The sequence below is a fragment of the Pelobates fuscus genome, chromosome 2, assembly GCF_036172605.1.
Source record: "Pelobates fuscus isolate aPelFus1 chromosome 2, aPelFus1.pri, whole genome shotgun sequence".
In the NCBI taxonomy this organism is placed as follows: Eukaryota; Metazoa; Chordata; class Amphibia; order Anura; family Pelobatidae; genus Pelobates; species Pelobates fuscus.
This window is the reverse complement of record NC_086318.1, coordinates 291,914,637-291,939,968: the sequence shown is the minus strand read 5'-3', so window position 1 is coordinate 291,939,968 and position 25,332 is coordinate 291,914,637. Positions and strand designations below refer to the sequence as shown.

The window sequence follows — 25,332 nt, the reverse complement described above, 5'->3', positions numbered from 1 at the left end:
GTCAGTGCTGGAATCGGGTAAGTGATTAAATGGATTTTAACCCTTTATCCCTTTATGTGCTGAAGGGGGAGTGCAGCCATGTCAGGGGTGCGAGGGGTGCTGGGATCGGGAAAGTGATTAAAGGGATTTTAAATCCTTTATTTTACATTAGGGGGTCTCACCTGCTGGCATGGGTGGGGGCCAGGGACCACCCCACTTTATTTTACACCAGGGGCCCCACATGCCGGCTTGGTTGGGGGCAAGTGGAGGGGACACTAGGCTCTCCTTCTGCTTAATGACTGACCAGTCGCTAGTTTTACATGTTTAGTAGACATGTCCTCACCTGCCTGATGGCAGATGAGGACATATGGAGGCAAAATACCTCCATTATAGCAATATCTTATTGAACCCCATAGGATTTTTATTTATTGGTTTTATTTTTACTATTTTAGTGTGGCCTCTGGCTTGCAAATGCTAGCCAGCCTTCACATATTTACCATTGAGCCACCACGGATTTCAATTAGTTGCCCTCTGGCTGCTAGCATTTCCAGAGGGCCAATCGTGTTTTTTTATTTATTTTTTTTTTTTTTATACAGGCTTGGAGCTGAATTCTCCAAACCTGGATTTGCTGCCTTTGGCCCTGATTTCAGCTGTCCGGCCGAGATCTGCCTGGCTGGAATCTAGATTGAATTCAAGACCATTCAGGTATGCAAAATATTGATATTCTATGAAAAAGGCACTTAAAATATTATCTATTGGCCGTAAAGCCGCTACCACACTCTTGTGAGTCTCACCACACCCACCTAAACAAACATGTGATACAAAAAATGGAGGTTCAGGAGTAAACACAAACCTGTCACCAACCAATAGAGTGGAGCTCTAAAAGCATATAATAATCTAACTTACCCCTATTTAATTGTGAATGATTCTATTGAATGGGGGAAAACAAAAATAGTATATCACACATTATATTTTTTCTGTTTTCCCTATTTTCCCCCATTCAATAGAATAATTTACTGTTAAATAGGAGCAGGTTAGATTAATTTATGATTTTACGCTCCACTCTATTGGTTTATTTAGGGCCCCTAGCCAGATGGTTTTGTCCCGTTCTATGTGGGGCTACTCGGACTTTAGCGGATAACCTTGATAGTGAGAAAAAGTAACCAACAGAGGGAAAATGAGGAGTAACAAAAATCTCTCTCAATATTAATATATAAATATAGATTATTTTTTTTTTACTGCTCCTCGGATTTTCCCCTCTATTGATCACTTCTCAATTGATCTGTGAATAAAATGTACATTTAGTGGCTGTCCCCTAACCATTGATTATCTTTTTTTCCCCATTGATCATCTCTTTTTTTATGAGTGAAAGTGCATACAATATAAGTCCAGAGGGGATCCATTAGTGTTAACCATTTACAATTTTATGGTACAAAAACAGTTAAATATGCTTACATCAAAGTTGTAAATTCAAAACCCATAAAGCTCACTTAGAAAGCCAAACAGTGCTCCCACTGATTCCGCGATCCGTAGCGCTTTGGTCACATGGGGAGTTTCTGGATTCACCTCCTCAATCATCACTCATGACGCCTATCACGCAGGCTTCCTCTGATGTTCAATCCTCGGTCTCTCTCGTCCTTATAAAGGTCCTCCTCCTATTTTGGAACCTTCTATGTGGCTGACTGATTGATTTCCAAGTCCCATTGATTTAATTGACCACATTTGTTTGTTAAAGGACCACTCTAGGCACCCAGACCACTTCAGCTTAATGAGGTGGTCTGGGTGCCAGGTCCTTCTAGGGTTAACCCATTTGTTCATAAACATAGCAGTTTCAGAGAAACTGCTATGTTTATGAATGGGTTAAGCCTTCCCCCTAATCCTCTAGTGGCTGTCTCACTGACAGCCGCTAGAGGCGCTTGCGTGCTTCTCACTGTGATTTTCACAGTGAGAGCACGCCAGCGTCCATAGGAAAGCATTATGAATGCTTTCCTATGTGACCGGCTGAATGCGCGCGCAGCTCTTGCCGCGCGTGCGCATTCAGCCGACGGGGAGGATCGGAGGAGGAGAGCAGGAGGAGATCTCTCCGCCCAGCGCTGGAAAAAGGTAAGATTTAACCCCTTTCCCCTTTCCAGAGCCGGGCGGGAGGGGGTCCCTGAGGGTGGGGGCACCCTCAGGGCACTCTAGTGCCAGGAAAACGAGTATGCTTTCCTGGCACTAGAGTGGTCCTTTAATCGAAATTCCGCCTCACCTAATAGTTAAACTGCTCCACTTATGTATATTTTACATAAATAGATATTCTTAGAAAAACACATTAAAATTGAGTTTACATTGCATATATATTCTTCAAACACTCAGTACAGTGCAACATACCATGAAAAATAACATTGAAACTGACATGTCTACCCCCTTAATGACGAGTGACGGACGAGGTCCGTCACTCAGGGGATTGCCTTAACGACGAGTAACGGACCTCGTCCGTCACCCGTTACAATTAACCCCAGATCGCCGCAATCGCGGTGATCGCGGGGTTAATGGTGCTCCCGTCTGCCTCTGTAGTAGAGGCAGACCGGGAGCACCCGATAGTGCTGTCCCAGCACATGTGCCCGCTCTGACAGCATGTCAGAGCGAGCACATGTGCGGTGTATACTTACCTTCCGCCTCCCTGCACTTCCGGGTTCACTGTGAAGTGCAGGGAAACAGATCATCAGTGATCCTGCCCCCTGTCAAAAAAATAAAAATAAAGTTTAATTAAAATCTAACCCCCTTTTACCCATTTTAATAAAAAATTAACCCCTTCCCTGCCAATCGATCACTGACTACAGTAATCAATTGGCAGGGATTGCATTTTACTATGATCTGATTTTTTTTAACCCCCTGAGGGTTAATTCTTTTTTTTTTTTAACCCTCAGGGGTTACATTTATTTTATTAATTAATTTAAATATTTTAAAATTATAAATTTAGCTAGCTGGGCAGGGTGGAAGTTAGTGGGGAATTGGGGGATTTACTGTTAGGCTAACTAAGGGTTAACGTTAAAAAAGGTTTTAAAATAAGCTTTAAAAAGTTAAAAAAAATTAAGAAAAAAAAAGTTTTAATAACGTTTAAGTAAAAAATAAAAACCCTTTACCCAGTCCAAATAAAAATTAACCCCTTCCCTGCCAGTCGATCACTGCCTACAGTGATCAAAATACAGATCACAGTATTATACTGTGATCTCATTTTTTTTAACCCCTGACGATTAACTTTTATTTATTTTTTAACTCTCAGGGGTTAAATTTATTTAATTAACTAATTTAAATATTGTATAATTAAATATTTTGCTAGCTGGGGTGGGTGGTAGTTATGGGAAAATGGGGAATTTACTGTTAGTGCTGCTTACTGCTAGTTAGGGGTTAACTGTAAAAAAAAAAGCTTAGAAAAATGTTAAATCTGTAAAAAAAGTTTTAAGAAAGTTTAGGAAACTTTAAAAAAAAATGAATAAGCAAAACAAAAGTTAAAAAAAATAGTTTTAAAAAGTTTAAAAAGTTTTAAAAAGTTAAAAAAATACATTTAAAAACGCTCATTACCACTACACCTGGAACAAACTAGAGAAAGAATTATCCCACGCCAAGGTTCAAAATATGCCTTTTGAATTACCCCAGGGTGTATTCTTTAATAAATAGTATGTGTTTGTGGGGAAGTTTCAATAACCAACCATCAAAACTACTCAATATTGGAACATGGACACAGCATAAAACTTCAAAGTTAGAAAAAAACTGAATGGCTGCGTCTCAAATGTGCCCCTTCAACATCTACATATACCTGGCAAAGGTACATACGGGGGTATTGCTGTACTCAGACCACATAGCTGAGCAACATATGAAGTATTATACAGCGGTAGCACACATAAGGTTTGCAAAATATACTGTGCAAACTCACTTTGTGTCAAAAAGGCAGAAAAAACGCTTATTACCACCACACCTGGTACAAGCTAGCGGAATAATTATCCCATGCTAAGGTTCAAAATATGCCTTTTGAAATACCCTGGGATGTCTTCTTTAAGAAATGGTATGGCTTTATGGGGTATTTGGATTATATAGCCTGGTAAAATACTCTAAAATGCGACATGGGCACAGCGTTAAAATTGAAAGTTTGAAAAAAATGGAATGGCTGTGTCCCAAATGTGCCCCTCCGATGTCCACATATACCTGGCAAAGGTACATACGGGGGTATTTTTGTACTCAGCAGACATAGCTGAGCAACATATGAAGTAGTATACAGTGATAGTACACATAAGGTTTGCAAAATATACTGTGCAAACTCACTTTGTGTGTCAAAAAGGCAGAAAAAACGCTTATTACCACTACACCTGGTACAAGCTAGCGGAAAAATGATCCCACGCTAAGGTTCAAAATATGCCTTTTGAAATACCCTGGGGTGTCTACTTTAAGAAATGGTAGGCCTTTGTGGGGTAGTTTGAATTTAAAACCTGCAAAGATGCTTGGAAATTGCACATAGGCCCAGCGTCAAAATTCAAAGTTCGGTAAAAACTGATATGGCTTGGTCTCCTATATGGCACTGTAGCTTCACGAAATAGTGCCAAAGACAATCATCGGGGGTGTCTTTTTACTCAGAAGACTTAGCTGAGCATAATCTGGGGGTTTTGAACTTAGTGGCACATATGAAATATACAAAATGCCCAGCAAAAATGCAATCCGTATGTAAAAAAAAATGCCCAAAATAATTTTTTACCACATACTTTGGCATATATTGGTGGAAAAATGGGGGCATGCTAAGGCACAATATGCACCTTATGAGATACCCTGGATTGTCTACTTTTACAAATGGTAGGCCTTTGTGGGTTTTTTTTGAACAGACAAACTACTATAATACCCCAAATGGAAGCATAGGCTCATTAAATCCGTCTCTCAAAATTCAACTGTGAATACTGAAAAGGACAGGTCTCCTATATGGCACTGTAGCTTCACAAAATAGTGCCAAAGACATACAATGGGGGTGTCATTTTACTCAGCAGATGTAACTGAATACAAAATAAAACTTTGTACAGGAATAGCACACACCAACATTACAAAATACACATGAGAAGTTCTTTGTTATAAGTTTGTGTGCCAAAACCACAAAAAACTAAATTTTACTCCAATATTTAGCAGAGGTTGGCGGTGAATTGGCTACGTAGAAAGTGTCAAAACAACCTTAGGTAAATAGCCTGTGGTGTCTACTTTATATAAATATATACTTTTGTATGGCAATTTTGTTTTATTTTTTGGCTATTAAGCTTACAAGACAAACATACCAAATTCTAAAATCGCTCCACATTAAAAGTTTATTTTACTCCTTGTGCTTTGTGACCTGTAACTACCAAAAAAAACTTAAAATCCCAGACACATTATATATTCTGTAAATCAGAACAACTAAATTAATTTATTTTTAATTACTTTCCTTAACTTGCACTAATTGTGCACACATTATTATTGCAAAAACTGTAAAAAAGGGGGCGGAGCCTGAACGCCGAAGAGACCGGCAGCAAAAGCTCACAGCTCCGAGCCTTACCCGGTGAAATTAACGGCAGAACTAACCCCCTACCATCCCTCAAACGACAGAAAGTACCTGGAGCCCCCATGGGACGAAAATCCAAAAAAACGATACCAAACAAGCCCGCCCCGGGGCTCACCATTGGGGAAATGTGGAGGCAAGCACAAGGCACCAGCGAGCACAACATGGCGGCGATACATGGAGGATGCTCTGACTTTTCCGAGGACCTCTCGGAAGAACTAGAGGAGGATTATCCGCAAGCTCCGGCCTCACAACGGAGGGCAAAACAAAGCGGGACTGGGGCAGACACCGACCCAGTTACCACGACAGTCCTAAAGGCGCTTTTAGCAGACCTCCGGCAACACATCCACGCGGACGTCGCGGCACTGCGCGAGGACTTGAGAGGCCTGACAGGCCGCATTGACAAAGTGGAAGGTACTACCCAGACCAACTCCCAAGACATTGCCGCGCTCCAACAGACTGTACAGAACCTACAGCTGCAGGCCCAACAATATGACCGCCGTCTCGCAACACATGAGGATTCCAGGCGGAGACTCAATATGAAAGTCAGGGGGTTACCCGAGGACATAATGGATGCAGACCTACCGAGGGTCATGCGGCACCTGATAACGATGTTGCTACCTCCTCCACAGGCAAAGCCATTCACCCTTGAAAGCCTCTTCAGGGTCCCCAAGCCAGGGAATGCCCCGGCCAAAGCTACGAGGGATGTAATCATTACCTTCCGTAACCACACTGATAAAGCGGCGGTTCTCGCTGCCCTGAGAGAGAAAACCCCTCTCCACTTTGAGTCGATGACACTAACCTTCTTTGCCGATCTGTCAGCTGGCACACTGGCATGGCGCAGGTCGCTCCGACCGCTCACCTCCCTGCTGCAACATCACAAGGTGACCTACCGCTGGCGGCTCCCCCGCACTCTCACTGTACAGCAAGGGGCAGACAAACACGATATTCACGACATTCAAGAGGCCCCAGCCCTGCTACGGACCCTAGGCATAGCACAAGACACGCTGCCCGGCTCTGCCTCCCCGGCCCACACATGGGACCCGGCGAGGACCGTGCCGTTCTTCCCCCAGGGCTCCACACCGGATTCCTATGCCGCGGTCACCACATAGAGCTTCAAACCCAGCATTGCCCGATGAGCCCCTCACACACCTAATAAGCTCTTCACACAGAAGGACTTGATAAACTCATCCTCCGGCCGCCGTGATTCTGGCCCGACCCACCTATACACACCCAAAGGACATACCTGAACCCCTCTGTTCACACCTAGGCATGGACTACTCACTTTTTTATCTACCGCTTTGATAACCGAGAGGCATACTAGGAGTACCCCCACTGTTGGCGCATACCTACCCAAGTACACACCAGGACTGGTGCTCACTCACCGAAAGATGTGCAACCCCCCACCAAGATGGTATTTGGCAGGACACCCGCTGAACGGACAGACACAGCAAGCGCAAATGTTCCTGTAATCGAACAAGTGATGCACAAAGGACTGGAGAACCAACAGAACCATAATCCCGTTACACAACATATTAGCTGCTGACTGTAATGAAACATCGTCTCAGATTATCGAGTAATGAAGTTATGCCACTCTCCAGGCTTGTAATTAAATTATATTCTGTCATTCCCTGTGAGTTCATCACAATTTGAAATTCCTAAGGGGAGTCCATCTGTTCTCCCTGCTTAGACTTAAATTTGTTAAACAGTTGTAATGTACTGGTCTTAGTAACCACCTTACCCAGAGCACCCTTGAGACTCAGTGTTCAGACCCAAGGGGCACCTTACTAGAGATCCAGTGGTTTGCCTACATGTTACTTATCTGCACAACAATACTGTTTAGCTTACAGTTAGTTTCCTACATGTCTGACAGCTACAGATTGATGATCTTCTAGTAACCCAACACCCTAGACATGCGCATAGCATGATTTTATTTAATCTTAATTTTCTTTTATAACAATGCGCTATCCACCGTATTGCCACGATATTGTTTTATATGTATACCTTAAGAATACTTGACAATACTGCAATGGCATCGTACGCTTGTTACCCTAGCCTGTATGTCTATGTTTTCAAAAGTTATGCTGTTATCTGCAGGTCTGGATGTCGTACTACTTGGTCGATCTTATTGGGCTTGTTTAAGCATAATATAAACACAAAAATGGGCTGCCAAGCGGGAAAAAAAAAAAAACAGAATGCCGCTTCAGCTATCCTCCTACTTGACCACATTACCATATTACTCACTCATAATGCATGGCACCTTGTTACATGCCATTGTTTTTCTTTTGTTTTTTATGTTTTCCTGTTTGGTTCCACTATTAGCACTAGGTTAATTCTCATGGAAGTAATGTGGTACTATTTAGCTGTGACCTACTCTAGAGGCTATACTCTTACGACCTTTATTAAGCATGCTTTCTGACCCACTCTCTGAGGCACTGTAATATTAGCCTGCAGGACAGCACTCCTGATATGATTTCCCCGATAAGGGCAGCTGCATCTAACCATGTTTCTCAAATAGCACATTAATAACATATTAGGCATGATAAATTTAACCCTACAAAATGTGCAGTTCTAACAACAGGTTCTACTACAGCTGTGTAATTTCTCTTGTTATGTGTAACTCCGTTGACATGTCATAAAGAGCTTGTAAACTAATCTCTGCACGAAAAAATTGAGAATTATAAAAACGTGCAGTAGCTCGAACTGTATAAGCATGACCAACATTTGACTGGTCACATACTTTGACTTTTAAAAATTAAAAATGTGCTATGTTATTGATGCCATACCAATGTTATAATATGTTTACGAATCTGTATGCACCAGCTGTCGTGGCAGTGCAAACGTATGTTCTTCTTATTATGCACAAATAAAATAAAGAATTTAAAAAAAAAAACTGTAAAAAAAACTCAAAATGTTTAATTTGTTTTGCATTTTTCTGTATTTTTTTAATAATAAATAAGCATTTATGTATATATATGTTACATCAAATTAAAGCCCTTTCTGTCCTTTAAAAAACGGTATATAGTATGCGTCGGTGCAATAAATTAGTAAAATGCAAATTGCAGTTGAACGCAAACAGCAAAAAATGCAAAAAATGCCGTTGTCATTAAGTGAAAGACAAGCTTCTGAAGCTCTGTCCTTAAGGGGCTATTAAATATTGCCCATTATGGTAACCTCCTATTTTCTCCAACCTCTGTGTTGTGGTGAATTTAAATATAAATATATTACATCTAAACATTTTAAATTCTAAAAATTATGAAAATTGTACAAAAACTCAAAAATGATACCTACTAAATATTGATTTAATATTTTAACTTAATTTAATACTTTTTGTGTTATAGTGTGATTTACCTTGTCCCCAAATAACTTTCTCGTTAATAATCTTCCATTCACCAAATGAAATGTGTAGTCTGCCTCAACATTCTGTCTAGTTCCATATCAACATTCTTTAAAAAAGGGGGCCCAAAATGTCTCTACATATTCAAGGTGGGATCTTATTAATGGGATACTCTAAACACCCAAACAAGTTTAACTTACCGGTAATTAAGCAGTTTTGTTGTTTAGATCATGTCCCTACAGTCTTACTGTTAAATTTTATATGATTTAGGAGTACATAAATAAACCACTTAGTAACTCACAAAACCTTCATGAAGAAAATATTTATGTTTGACTGCATAGTGTGTTTAATTTAGAAGTTCTTCCCTCCTGCTCTGTTAATTGAACTTTAGTCAAAAACAGGTAGAGGCTGTAAGCTCTAGAAGGCATTTAACGTAGCAGAAGATAACATTTAAAAACTAAATATACTGTGATATAAGGGAGCCTAACCATTTCCCTCTTTTACAGAAATGTGTACAGAGCCTGTAAGTCACAGCCAAGGACTGTAGTCCTCTGGTAGACAGCCACTAGAGGCAGACTTGGCCCTCACCCGCTAGGGCTGCATAAACAAGGTGATTTAATTCCTAAATAGCAAAGAACTATGAGGGGCATGATATATACAACAAAAATGCATTATTAAGCTTAAGCTGTTCTAGCGCTAATAGTGCACCTGTAACAAATGCCTTTGCAAAATTAAATCAGATCACAACCATTTAAATACCCTGATCCATACTTTTAATAATTTCTTTATATGACATAATACAGTTAGTTAGACATGATCAGTCTTTCATGAAACATGCTGATTCTTAATAATGACATTGATGTCCACAAAATATTCTTGAATATTATGCCTTAATATCCCTTCAAATAATTCCTCAATCACAGACATTAAGCTTGCATCCCATACAAAGTCACATACCAGCCATGCAGGAGCCACTAGAAGCACCAGGGTTGATTCCTGATAAATTCTGACCATCACTTGAGGTAACAAAAGGGATTGGAGGGAACAAGTAGATCAAACAGAAGTTCCAAGCCACCAAAAGTGCATATACCAGAGCCACATCTAGAACCTTGTTCCGGAGACAATAACCCAGGAGCCGAGCAGTACTGAACAACCTGAGAAGATCATTGGATGGAACGTGTCCACTCCTTTGGGTAAAAAAGGCCCTTGCAACTGAGGTAGTTCACTTTCCAATTGTTACACCAGGAATATAAATCACTAACAGCATTATATTCCAAGTTTCCAACCATCAGAGAATCAAAAAAAAGTCCCTCGTTGAAGCAGCACTACCTCTTCATTTTTGTGGTTGACATAGGCAACCACCATAATAATTTCAGACTGAAAGAAGCCATAACATTCTAAAGTTCTAGCCAAGCAAAGAGAACAAGTTAATTCAAAGAGAATGTGAGAACACTGATTGGAAGCCAAATCCCCTGTGCTCTTTGTAAACTTCAGACAGTCTCCAACCAGTCAGGATGAAACAGTGATGAAGGGATAAATCAAAATATGAAGACATGCAATTTTCAGATCAGCAATTGTAATGAGCTGACCATCCTGCACTGAAGGCAGAAAAGATTGTAAAGAAGTTGAATGCGGGGAACAAATTGAGACACTTTTGGTCAGGATGTGCATCATCTCTTTCTTAGAATTCAACTTTTTGGGGATTACCAACAAAACCCCGAATCCTGTCCAGGAACATGAGAAAAGATTCAATTCTTTCCTGACTTAGCCATGCAGTCCTGAGTCTAGAGAGTATGTGAGAAGAACGAGACAGCATGAATCCATTTTGATGAGGGTTGTGTCAAAAGCCCAGCTGGTAACCCAGTTAAACCACACCCACACTGAGACTGAATGGTCAAGGTATCCCTAAAGAACTGCAGATGTTCCCCCACTGGCAATTTGGGCCATCAGAGGGAGAACACCTTCATGCAGACTTAGTAAAAATTTCAACTCTCTTAGTCTGCTTGGCTTTTTTTTTCAAGGGGAAGAATATTGCTTACACACGGCCTTGGCTGTGTAGGAAGATTGTGAGAAAATAACAGTATTAGAAGAGAACCAAGACCCTCTGAAACACTGAAAGGAATTAAAGTAATTTAAAGAGACTGCCCTTGGGGCAAGGCTTTCTATCTTGGGGCACTCTTACTGCCAAGAGATAATGTCTAAAACTGCGCCTAAAAAGAGCTTGCTCTGAAAGCGTAGTGCCAAGACACACAACTTGAAGCCCAAGTCAGTCTGGACAGGATCCAAGGCATCTCCTGATAGTGCATGTCTGGCCACAATGAGGACTCAATTGCACCACAAGGACATGGCTGCCACCAGGCTGTTTAGGAAGTTTAGGGCTTCATTGAAAAACAAAACAAAACAAAATAAATGCTGCTCCTTCTCATGAAGTACTAGGGAAACCCCAAAAATGAACGGTAAATCACTCTGCCTCCTCTATGCAGATCTCAGATTAACTGAACTAACAGACAGGCATAACACAGACATTTCTGTAGGAATTGTGCACTTCTTATACGGCCAGTATCCCAAAAACAGACTGGGAAAGTAGGGTAATACCAAGGAGGAGGCTCTAGAGTGGCCTTTCACACCATAGAGTAACATAAGAATCTGACATTTAGCCAAGATTCCCCCATGTGTCTTCAATAGAGAGGATATACCTAATCCGGAGCTAAACGCTTTTAGCCCAAATGACCTTAAATAGGAGGGAACATTAGGCAAGCGAGAAAAGTAGTGGACTCTGCATGTTGCCTTTAACCCCTTAAGGACACATGACATGTGTGACATGTCATGATTCCCTTTTATTCCAGAAGTTTGGTCCTTAAGGGGTTAAAGGTACAGGCAAATGCACTAGGGGAACACTGCCAACAACATGCACTCCTCAGTAAACCCCTGAGCCATATCAGATTTAGTAGAAGGACAAGGTGTCTCTCGATAGAGAATACATAGTCGACTTCAGCTTGTAAAAATAAAGAAAAATTATTCAGTTTCATCACCGAACTTGTGATTGTAGAGGGGGAGGAACATGCTGAAGCATTGCATTTTGAGTGTTTCTCTGGTTGGCAGTAACTTTTTCCTGTATGTCAAGAATTGTGAGCTCTCACCATCCAGGGATTGAAATACTGCTTTTTATTTTTTATTAGAAATCTTAAAATATTATGAGGTAGCATGAACATCATCAGTTTATCCTCCTCTGAAAACCTTTTCAGCCATGCTGAAAACATGTAGATTCTCTTCAAATTACAGTTTACTTGTCCAAAAATTAAAAAAGAAATTCTGAGGTGGCAAGGTTGGCACGATTTTTCACCCCTTAAAGGAACTACAACACCATAACTACTACAGCCTGCTGTAGTCATATGCCAAGAGTGCCCCAGAGATTTCTTACTGTAAGTTGTCAGCCGTATGGTTTGGCAACTTCCCTGAACAGCATCTAGTTTTCTCTTGCAGGGGAAGCTGGATTTCTCTATTGAATAATACATGGCTGATGGAGAACTCAACTGATGCTCTCAACCAATAAGCATTGTCCGGAATGGCCCTGCATAGGTTTGTAGAGCAAACTGGACTGTAATAGTTATGGTATGTCAAGTGTTTCTTTAAAGCTTTTGAGCTAAGTTGGAAACGTGTAACTATTAGGTAAAACAACATAGAATGTGTTGGCATTCTTCTACTGGATGGTGCTGGTATTGGAGGTATTCCCCATAACAACCTCAATACTCTATACACAAATCCTTAAATTCAATACCGCACTCAAAAAATGTGACCTTATGTAAAAAAAGGTTAAGAGTCACTTGATCAATATGCAAAAAAGGAAATCGATTTATTATACACTAATTATATACTTAGTGTATAATAAATCGATTTCCTTTTTTGCATATTGCATATTGAGGTGAGTGCCCTTCCCGACGTAGGGAGGATGCAAGGGAAGAGTGTATAATAAATCGATTTCCTTTTTTGCATATTGATCAAGTGACTCTTAAAGGACCACTCTAGGCACCCAGACCACTTCAGCTTAATGAAGTGGTCTGGGTGCCAGGTCCCTCTAGGATTAACCCTTTTTTTTTTTTATAAACATAGCAGTTTCAGAGAAACTGCTATGTTTATACTGAGGGTTAATCCAGCCTCCAAAACCTCTAGTGGCTGTCTCATTGACAGCCGCTAGAGGCGCTTGCGTGATTCTCACTGTGAAAATCACAGTGAGAGCACGCAAGCGTCCATAGGAAAGCATTGTAAATGTTTTCCTATGCGACCGGCTGAATGCAGGCGCGGCTCCTGCCGCGCATGCGCATTCAGCCGATGACGTCGCAAGGAAGGAGAGGAGGAGGAAAGCTCCCCGCCCGGCGCTGGAAAAAGAAGTACGTTTAACCCCTTCCTCTCTCCAGAGCCCGGTGGGAGGGGGACCCTGAGGGTGGGGGCACCCTCAGGGCACTATAGTGCCAGGAAAACGAGTATGTTTTCCTGGCACTATAGTGGTCATTTAACCTTTTTTTTTTTACATAAGGTCACATTTTTTGAGTGCGGTATTGAATTTAAGGATTTGTAACTATTAGATAAAGGCTCACCCTATTTATTTGGACCTTAGCATTTTTCCCAATGCTATTAATCCCTTTAAATCACCTGTTACTCTAAAATTGCAAAAGCACGTGAAGTAGATAGATTGGCATAATTTTATTTTAATAGGGTTAAAATATGTGGATATTATGATGGAGTTCTTCCCTATTTACGTTCAAATTAACATCAGTAATTCTGTGTATTTTAACCACTTCCAGTAACTGCTTGTTTAAAACAAAATCATAATAAAGCTAATTTTGACAAATTTATTTTTTAATGCAAGTCTGTATAACGTTTGGAAAACTTCAGGTACATACACCAGTTTAGAATAAAATCATAAATAGCTGTGGACGCGCCTTTGTATTTTACCATTACGAGCGAGCAAGCCATGACGCACCCTCCTCTATATAAAAGCTGTATAATCACTAGAGACAAAATTCTTAGTAACACCATTCTTGCTTGGCAAATGTCTCCAGTGCTAAATACTGTATTTGTGTACTAATCCACCATTTTTACAGAGACCATCGTATTTTGAAGGCCCACAAAATGGCTCCAACAATATGGCTCTGTGAATGACGACACTAAATTCAATCAATTTCCTCTTTTGTAGTTAGAGCTCTGAATCTCTGTGCAAATAGGAGGAGTGAAACCAGCAGCTCATGGACAAGGGGGAGGGGAAGGAGAAGGCGATAAGGAAGCCTGTGAGCTGCCAGTAACTTGGAACGTTGGACCTGATCGAACTGGAATCTCCTCTTTTATTCTCAACATTCTACAGTCCCATTGTCTGGCTTTATTTTATGCTGGATCACCATACAGAAAACTAATGATTTAACAGTTCTTCTTTTTTTTATTCCTTTTTTACGGATTCTAAAGTGACCCCGGTGGTTTATTCTGCCTGTGTTCTGAATTAATCTGCAGCCAAAAAGGTGGATACCAGGAGTGAAACTGATCACCCAGGGGAGCACATAAGGATTATCTAGATTTATTTCTAATTGGTGTTGACCATATTCTGCATTCCTTATTCATATTTTCCTAATTTCGTTGATTTATTTGGGACCTGGGTCTCTCTCTCTATTTTTTTTTTAACCATTGTTTGACCCTTGTACGGGGGGTGGTGGAGGAAAGACATGTCGGGGACTAGGGAAGAGGAGCGTCGCAAACTGGCAGACATCATTAACCATTGGAACGCCAACCGGCTCGACCTGTTCGAGATCAGCCAGCCCACCGAGGTGAGTGCCCCTCCCGACGTAGGGAGGATGCAAGGGAAGAGTCCAGCTATGCGCAGGTTGATGGGCCAGGGAATATAAATGAACCTGATGGTTATTCTATATACAGGGCAGGGATAGTAACATGGTTGGTAGACGGTACAGCTGTTGGAAAAGTACAACTCCTATGATGCTTTGCCAGCTACTCAAAGCATCATAGGAGTTGAAGTTCTACAACAACTGAGGAGATATATCTCATAGTCACCTCCTATTGGGGTTCTAGATCAGTCCAGGAACCTGATCTAACCATTCTCTGGGAGGGTGACCTCTTACTTGTGCATTCCCTGCACCTGACCTTGTTTGTCATATGGGTGTAGGCATATGGTTTGGAAAAAAATGGGCAATCCACATTTAGAAGAGTCATGTGTTATGTATGTGTGTAGAAACACAATGCATTTTTTGAACATGGCTATACTGTGATCAGCTTGTTTTGTCTGTTGATGCAGCATTAATCTACTATATCAAATACTTTAAAATATAACGGTTTATCATCTAAATTTATTGAAAATATACAATATGAGTTTGCCCTTTGTCCCAATGGCATTCAAAGTGAGAATTTTTAATAATTCTGGTGGGATTCAAACATTATTGGAATTACTCAAAAATTAAACACTAGGATTTCATTATTTGTAGAGAGGCTTTCTTTGTGTGTGTCTGCATTTATCAATGCACTCAAGGTTCTATTCCTGTGCAAAGTGCTAGATATTATTAGCCATTATATTGGTTTCCATGGTAATTGTGTTTTCTTTTTTTCTTTAGCAGTTTGCCCTGAATAGTACCTGCTTTTAATTTGATCGATCCAGTGGCGTCTGTATGTGCCACTAACTAAACTTTGAAAGGGCCAGTTCATATTTTTATAAATCACATTGAAATGTAGTAAGAAATAATACATATCTGTTTTTGTATGATCTTTGTTTATTGCATGGGAGTAACATCTGTTTACTGATCTTGCTGTTTGTGGTAATGCAAGCATCCACATCAAGCTATTATTTGAACAAGCATGACTCCCTGAAGGGGTTAACCAGTGGAATGGCCAGAGGATGTGAGATGTTGAGCTGTCTGCCTGGCTTTTCTTAGGTCAGCACTTGTGTGCCTGGCACTGGTGGTCTCCAGCAGGTGGTGGGAGGGATTAAGCAAAGCACAAGTCAATTGTTGAAGAAGCCTTGCACACAGGATTCATCTTTAAAGTGGGAATTATCGGTTATTAAAAAAAAAGTTGTAATTCTAGTTGAGTTGTAGACTGTTATTTATTTTTCTAAAATTAATACTTTTGTTTATATGTTGCAATACAATTTTCTAGTAACAACAATTTAACATTTAGTGAACAACACACCTTTTGTATGATTGCTGGTAACAAATGTGGATGTAAAAATGATGCCCTTAGTTTATAGTATTATTCTGAGTGTACAGAAAAGCTCAAATGACAAGGGGAAGGATTTGGTGGGCACAGAAGCTCACCTGTGCCATACAGTAGCATATATTATGCTGCTCATGCAAAAAATTGAGTGAAAAGGAGGGAGCACAAGGCTTCTTACTAGTAAATAGCAGGTCCTGAACTCTTCTTGCTTACATTTTTTTTTTTTTTTTTTTTAATGCGTGTCATCAAATGGAGAAAAATTAATTCTGTGAATTTTTCTTTTTCTTTTTGTTTGGCATATACAGTTTTTACAAAAAACTATAATCTGAATTTTACATTTTAGGGTAAAATAGCCAAGCTGTAAAAACAGCTTAGTGAAAGCGGTTTTCCATATCTGCTATTTTTTTGCGTAAATTATGCATTTTGAATTTTGTTTCAGATATTCTGAGTTTAGCCGATGATCCCCATACTTTCATGACTTCTGAATTTCTGCACGAATTATGAACAAAGTACCAATTCCATGCATCTACTGATCTGCTATATTGGTTTTTAATATATACTGCTTTGCAGCCTTTGTGATTACTTACTTTGTGGTACCTTTTGGAATTGTTTAGGAACCCTGAACAATGTTTTGGATTCAATCCAGATTGACTTCATTCTTGATAGATGGCCATATTTGGATGATTTCAAATTCTGGTTTGTTCATTGGCAGGATGGCAGATTTCATACAAATTCAATTAATTTTCTTTTAACAAATCTTGAGCTAGGGGTTTGTATTGCTATATTTCAATGAAAGGGGGTGATACACTATTGAAGCAGTCATATTTTCAGCCAAGGCTCGACTTATTTCTTTACTACATTCAGTGTGTTCCTTTATTACGCAGCCTCACAATAAGTATAACAAAACAAAAATCTGATTCAACTGAATTTTAAATTTTTTTTTGGCTAAAGTGCATCACTCAAATTCCACTCTCCCCTTGAGTGATGCATATGGGTTGTGTTGTAAATCCAGATTTTATTTATTTTTGTTCCTATCTCCGTAATTTTTTATTTTTATTTTCGCTCTTTCTTTTTCATGGTTGGTAAAGAAATAACCATTTAAGACACTCATTGGTATAAATAACTAAGCTGATTTCTAAAATGGCATGGACAACAAGTTGCTGAAAAGCTTTTTGCCTGCCAGTCTGTTGGGAGCAAGGAGATTTTATTTTCCCCCCACTTGTCAGTGTGACATTCTTGGTAATGTATTTAAACTTGTCCACCTGTTTCATGAACCATTGTTTATTCACAAGAGGCGTTCAGTTTCGAAGGTGTGCGTAGATACAGTGTGAATCTAGTGTAGTAGAACCTGTTTGTTAGCGTTCCATTAGTCAATAGGAGAGGCGGAACCTGTTCCCTAGTAATACATGAGCTACAATATTTTTGCAACATGCTTTCATTTCAATGACAATAAATAATACTAATTACTTCAAAGGAATAATTCCTGTTAAAGAGGAGACTTGTAGATACTCTATTAATTTTTGTGTTTTTCTCCAATCTGCTGTAATCTACTACATAGTTTCTTCACATTTGTGCATTTTTATACTCTTTGCATAACAATGGTCTATTGTTAGTTATTCGCATCAGAAAGTCAGAAGTATGACGAGACTGTGAACAGACGTGGAAATTGGAAACCTCATTACTGATGGGAAAAGATGGTACTGTTCTAAAAGAAATCTAGATGATTAGCAATTTTAATAGTAATAAAATATGTACACATGGGAATACAATATCAATGTTCTTTCTATGTCTCCCATAAAGTTTGTTAGTGAAACTCCTATTCCTTTGGAATTTACTTGCTGTATCTTACCTTACAGCTATCACTACTTATGGGAGGCTTTTTGTTTAAAAAAAAAAAAAAAAAAAGCCAGTAGTTGGCTAGATATCCTGCATCTTGTGCAGTGAAGAAAATGTTAAACTTTCCTTTGGAGTGGGCACCTTACCACTATTGGTCTTCGGTTGCCGGCATGCTATGCGTGTTGAGGACAGATGCCAAATATGCAGAATATTTTTTTCTTTATGTATTTTATGAATATAAATGATTTTAAGTGTGGAGAGATCCCTTAACATTAGCCAACTCAGAAATCTCATTCCGATCTGGCTGAAACTGCATGAGGTGGAGTTGCACCTCCAACTGCAAAGGGATTTATCTCTATATTTGCAAACTAAAACGCTGCACACAAACTCCAAACACCATGACCACCACAAATCACTGAAGTGGTGATAGTGCGTTGAGTAGCCCTTTAACAATGTTTATGTACAAGTGGGCTATTTGATTGGAGAGCGTTAGAAGTCCAGGCTGACTGATACCAATTTACTGTAGCAGCCAGATACATATCACCCAGCTTCAGGAAAGGCTTGGCACTTGGAAGAGACCCAGGAAAGACTGCAAACAAAGGCCGTTTAAATTTTTTATTTTTTAAGATAAAATGTTTAACCAGTTCAACTAACAATAATTGTTTATGCAAACACAACACGTATGCTATATTTTCTCCAAATATGACTGACTAATTTATGGAACTGAAGATGGTTTATCTTGCAATAATTTCATTATTTATGTATTCTTTATAATGGTATGTAAGAAAATTTGTTCTGATAGAACTGTTCAACTGATCTCAAATATTCTAAATCTGAAACCTCCATCTGGAGCTAATGTTAAGATTGTAACAACCAGCAAGAATACGTCTTTACATTAAAAAAAAATGATTTAAATAGGGACTAGTGATTTTAAATCTAATCTACCCTGCACTTTACAGATTTTGTTTTTCAGTCCAGTTTCATGTGTTTTATGTGATTGCCTATATACATATTGGCAGCCTTTAGTAGTAATATCATTTTGTATAACTTTTTTTTTTTTCCTGAAGCAATATGGGATAGACTTAAATTAATCTGAGTTTGTGAATCATAGTGTATTTACCCATTGCACTTTACACTAATGTGTTTCAGCAGTAGTGCCTTTGTCATGTTTTGTATGAACAGCTCTGCCTTGTACGTTTTTGCTTACAAGTGTGTTCACTAAACTCAACTGAATTCCAAAATTTTAGGGCCAAACGGCCAAGGACACATTTCCAACTTTGATTTTAGCAATCTGTTATTCAAGAAAATGTGTGAATTATCACTAACTTTTTGTTTCTGACAATTTGGTAGTGCATAAACATGCTGGTTTTCAGATGCAGACTACTCACTTTAGTGAATAAACCCAAACAGTTGTCTTGTAAATATTCTCTTTAGTACAAATTTAAATGTCTTTGAAGTGCTTATAAACATTTTTCTTTTAAACCGATTTTAAAAGCTGCCGTAGTAGTTCTAATAATGATGATAAACATTGAGTGAAGTGCTTTATATGAAAAGTCACCACAGCAGAGTTCAAATAAAAAAAAAAATCATTTTTTTTTTCCTGCATTTTGTTTTATTGATAGATATGATTTCTTTGAGACTAGGTTTTCAAATACAAAATAACTTTAAAAGCCAAATATTTAAACGTCACATTCATAAAAAGTAATTTATGGTCATACTCCATCCATCAGCGTTCCACCTGTAAGACACTGAGAGTAGCTGGTTAACTTTTGACTTTGGTCAGTGGATCTGCAATGAGAAGGCAATTATTCAAGTTTAAACCTATAAGCAGTAACGGATCAGCTGAGGATTACGAAAATTGAATTTGTGGGTGTAACAGTTTGTTGCCATACCATCAGTTGGGCAGGAATGAGGTTAAAAAGTATTTCCTTTTTTAATCCAAAGGAAAGGTGTATTCAAATATACAAATGGCATTTGTAAGCTTGTATGTGTTTGTGTAGGTACTTACATACAGGTACTCATACAAGGGGCCAACAAAACAAACATTCAATTAGACATACTGAAACAAAAAGCAGTACTGTACTAACATTCTTGCTGTAAGATTGTCTGTCAACCCTACTGTTAACACACTATATATGAGTTGTTTTTTTTTAATAATAAATTATGACTTTAAAGGGACTCTCCAGGCAGAGTCTTTTACTCACCTCGTTCCAGCGCCGGGAGCCTCGTGAAGCCACGCCCCCTATTTCGTCAAAATGACGATATAGGCGGGTGCGAGCAGGGAGCAATCAGACGCTTCCATTTGTGCGCATGCGCGGCTTCGCCGCACATGCGCACATACTTCAGAGGGCGGCATTCACACACAGTGCCTTCTCTCTCCTGAACACGTCAGACATATTTTAATACGTCTGACGTATACAGGGCTTTTTTAGGGCCCTGCATGATAGGAAGTCCCTCTGGTGGCCGTCTGAGTGACGGCCACTGGAGGTATTCCTATCAATCAATGTAAACACTGTATTTTCTCTGAAAATACAGTGTTTACATTAGATTGCCTGCAGGGAGCTATAGATCATACCTGAACAACTACATTAAGCTGTAGTTGTTCAGGTGACTATAGTGTCCCTTTAAGACAATACCCATTCTTTAAATTCCCGCAATCGTTTATTTAAAAAGTGGCAACAAACTCCAAGGTCAAAGGTTTCTTTTCCAGCACTGTCTACATAGCCTTTCATCCTTCACAGGCTGGCAAAATTAGAATCAGTGAGTTGGGTAGTAACGTCGACATCCCAAGACATAATTGAAAGCTTTCATAAACTAACTCATTTTTGTTAATCCTAGAGTATACATCAAAAATATAAATTACAATATATATACAAAACTAGAGCGCTTTCTTCCTGTGAAATGATACAAAGGTAATGGGTGCAAATTACAAACCTAAAGCAAAAGGGTAAATAGAAACTTGTATGAATGGTAGTATGTGGAGTACACGCATCAGTTAGATTTGCATAGTGTGAAAGTCTGCAGGCTTTTGTCGTCCTCATTCTTTGTTCATCTTAGTCCGTGCAGATCATACTTGAATGTGCTAGTGTAATGAATTAAGCAAAGCTTCTCTATAATTTAGATGGGGGAGTGCATAATGTGCTTGAGAATCTAATGGGATAAAAGATATTCAGTTGTTCTTTTACTCCTTTATCCTGTAGTTATCGATGGCGAGTTAGAAATTTTTGGAGAAATTATTATTAAAAAAAGCCCCATATATTGACGTATAAATGAGTGCTCATTATTAGTTATCCAAAATGTATTTTGGCTATAATTCAATTTGCAGTTCCCTGGTTCAGTGATCACCAATGCAGTTCTCTCTGTCCATGATTCAGACCTTTCCCTGTTTATGTTCATTTGTAAATACTGACCAAGCTGGTGTGGCTTAAAGACTGGGTTGGTACCCACTGCATTCGTTACTTTCTATCTTAGAGGGAATGACTGTGACTTTTAATTTAGGAAGGCTTTTCTCTGTATGGGTAGATCTATTTAACTCAGAGCATGGGATCCTTTCATATATTTAATCTTCTTGTGCACCCCATGTCCTACACGTAAAAAAGTATTTCACTCATTGATTCGTGTCCACAATTTCCAGAGTGCTTCCTGCAAAGACGCCATAAAGTCCTATTTTCTACACTTTTTTTTGTCATATTGGCAATCATGTAATTGACTTCCATGAAAAAGTTATAGAAAGAGTTTCTTTTGCGTTAATGTCTCTGTCCAACCATCAAAGAGAATGACTGACATACGATACTGATAAACTAAATTTTCCTTAGATAGAAGCACTGCGGATAAGTTGAGTCCCAAATGCAAAGACATGCTATTTGAAAACCAATTTCCTTGGGTAGTGAAGCAAAGCATGATTTCCTTCACTGAACCTATGAAACCAAATGGGTTTATTGCCTCCTTACAAACGCTATAAATAAATCTTTTTAGCGTTTAAGATTGTGGGTGGAAGTCTCAAAATTCAGTGTTGCTTCTGGATGTCAAACTAAATGTGGCTGTAATACAGCCTTAACTCTAGTGTATCTTGTCTGAAATTCTATACCATAAATAAAAGAACAATTCTAATACTCAATTATGAGATTACCCACGTCCATATCAAAGAAATGCAGAACTCTCAAAGCCAATCTTTCCCTATTTGGGATTCTCAATGCAACCCTCTAAGAGCAATATGTTACTACAACAGGCTGCTTATCCTTCAACAATCAAAACCAACACACAGTAAGGACGTTATCAAATTAGGAACAAGATGCATGCAAAAAAATAAACTACAATAGATTTGACTTGATATGTCTTTTACTGTTTAATAAACATTTCTTATGCAAACAAGCTGGTTTTCTAGAAGGTGTGGGTTTGGTCTTATATTTCCTAATAACAGTTTACATTATTTAACATTTCAGTTTAAAAAACAAAAAAAAAGTGTTTTTGTGTACGGAAACATACGGAGTCACAGTTCTGATTTATCAAGGACAATACACTTTTTTTTTTTTTTTTTTTTTTAATTTAAGTACCGGTAACCACTTTTCCTATTTGATACATATTGGTAGGTGCACTGCAGTGTGCCATTTTCTTTCTGTAGTTTTTCTGTATTCAATGTAAATAATGTCCCATACTTCTCTGACCGCAAACATTTTGTACAGCATAAACCTACAAGTCTGTCACCTTTCTGTTTTTCAGGATGCAATATTGCTTAGTGGAGAATTCTCTGATAATGCAATCCATTCTGGCACCTTTAGTAATGCTGTAATGTGAAGTCTGAAAAGGAAGTTCTAAAACAATGCTTTATGGTAGTGTGAAAAGGGGTGGGGTTTATTTTCCTTTTTCCTTCAATCAAATTTACACCAGTACCAACATTTTTATTCTCACTCCTGAATATACTGATCACTTTTTGTTTCCCACCCAAGAGTTCTTTGTGGCCTATAGAAGTCTGTTTCTGAGTAGTTTGCTGCTTGTTTAATTTTGACAAAGCATTGTGTGCTGGTTTTTGTAGCTTTAGTCTTCTGTAGTTTGAATACAATAGCATGCAGAAAATAGATTCTGTTGAGGGGGGTGGGGGAGGGGAAATGCTTCCAAGAAAGTCACTTTTATTTAATTTAGACATTTAAATAGGAAAAAGAGTGACTGTGACTCAGACTAAAGAGCATTTTAATTGTGAATAAGGATAGATTTTACCAATCTTTGATTTTCGGCCTCAGACTCAAATTCTTGTTTTTGGTAAGCTTGTATCGCCTGTTGGTGGTTGTTGTTGTTGTTGTTGTGTTTTTTTTTTTTTTTTGCTTTCTGAAAATCCTCCAATTTGTGTATACTTAATAAGCATATAATCAGTAAGTTCAAACAACCTGGAAGAAGCTAATGTCGAAGTTCACACAAGATTTTGAAGGGATTTTCCTGCTTTTTTACAATGAACATCTGATGACTTTGTAAACCTATAAAAGAAAAAAAAAATCTACATGTTAATTCATACCTGTTGGATTGTTCCACTTTCTCAAAGCAGAATTGTCTGTAGTGAAATATATACAGTGTAATAACTAAAATTAAAAGCTACCAGTTGTGCTTTTGTGCCCTGCCCCCTCCTCCCAAGTAAATGAAAACCAACAGTGCCACTACTAAATAAATGCTTGAGCATGTGTGCGATTTGTGTTTCATTGTTATTTAAATGTCTGGTTTTGCTAGCACAATATAATATATATTTATTTGATGTGATATTGTGTCAGAATTTAAAGTATCCCATTCTTCTTCCGCTTTAATTTTAACCCCTTAAGGACACATGACATGTGTGACATGTCATGATTCCCTTTTATTCCAGAAGTTTGGTCCTTAAGGGGTTAAAGGACCACTTCAGCTCAATGAAGTGGTCTGGGTGCCAGGTTCATCTAGGGTTAACCCTGCCTGCTGTAAACATAGCAGTTTCAGAGAATCGGTGTGTGTGTGTGTGTGTGTGTGTGTGTGTGTATATAGCAGATTCAGAGTGTATATAGGGATCTGGTGTGTGTAGATGATTCAGAGTTTGGTAAGGGATCTAGTGTGTGTCTGGAATGTAATGTGTTTAGGGGTGCAGTATATGTGTGAGGGGTGCGAGAGAGAGCTCCGCTGGGTCCTCCTCTCCATCCTCAGCCGCAGATCTGTGCAAGTGGGCCGGTGAGGGAAATCTTTGATCTCCCCACCGTCCCGTCATGGAATGCAGCAGGGCTGACGCTCTGAAAGCGTGGGCCCTGCGTAGACCTGCAGGTGATATCCTGTGATGGCCAGTCCGGGCCTGGAACTATGTATTTTATTATTGTTAATTCTTGCTTTTACCTGGTTTCTTTTCATTTTAGTTTGAAGTTCTTTTTGTACCTTTTTGTATTTGTTTTGATAATTGTTTGACAATTTTGCAAATGCAAAAGAGGCATTTTATGTGGGAATCATGCTATTTATAGTCTGTTCAATTATGTGACGGACAAATTTCATATGTTCTGGTCTATTTAAAACCTTTTGTCTTAATTATTTGGCTTTTTTTTTTTTTGCCATTTTCTTGCTGCTTTGGAACAGTAAAGCTGGATTTAACCATAATAGTTGCCCTTGTGTCTTTAATAAAATAATGACTTTGTAATGAAATAGTAAAATGTTATGAATTATACTCCCCTAATAGATTGAAGTGAAAACAAGTTTGACTTTTTTTTTTTTTTTTTTTTACATTTTAGTGGACCTTTTCTTAATTATATACCTCTGTATGATTTTGTATTTATATTTTTCTCCTCTACTAAATTTAGTATTTAATCTTGGTAAATATCCATCAAACATAATTTTACATCATCCATTATATGAACTCCATTGATAGTATTTATAATATCCATTACATGCTCTCCTATATACTGTTGGCACTGTGCTTAGTTTAGTTTATATAGAACATTCTGCAGTGGCGGGTGTGTGTAAATCCCTTATTACACGCACCACCTTGTGCATTATTTGTTGGATCCTAAACATCAAATCCTATAATCTTCCCCTTGTGTCCTCTGTAAGCTGTGGCCGTTCAGTCTGCTGGGATTGCTGGATTGTGATTGTGAAAAATGTTTGGACTCTTTCCAACATAACATGAAAATGCAACCAACGTGCCCAATCTTTTCATAATGAATACTGTATCTCCCATTGTCCCATATTTTTTTTGTTTTTTTTTCTTGCATAGTAAAATGCATTTGTTATGATAAATATTTGTTTACAGTATAAGTTAATTTTAATGGCTTAAGTACTAAAAACAGTAAGTCTGAACTAAAGTCACCAAAACATTTTTTTAACTTAATAAAGCAGTTTTAGTGTATAAATAATGCCCTTGCGGTCTCCCTGCCAAATTCTCTGCCATTTATGAGATAAATCACTTTATTTATATAGCCCTGGTGTCACC

At 38.6% G+C, this 25,332-nt stretch overlaps 1 protein-coding gene across 20 annotated transcripts in view; it reads left to right on the top strand.

Moving 5' to 3' along the window:
* Window positions 1-14,140: 14,140 nt before the first annotated feature.
* The window catches only part of AFDN (afadin, adherens junction formation factor), a 202,010-nt gene continuing 190,818 nt past the window's right edge, over window positions 14,141-25,332 (top strand). For all 20 annotated transcript variants that reach the window (XM_063443438.1, XM_063443439.1, XM_063443450.1 and 17 more), the window contains exon 1: window positions 14,141-14,680. In XM_063443438.1, coding sequence (XP_063299508.1) covers window positions 14,579-14,680 — 102 coding nt within the window. In that variant the 5' untranslated portion in view covers window positions 14,141-14,578. The remainder of the gene's footprint in view (window positions 14,681-25,332) is intronic.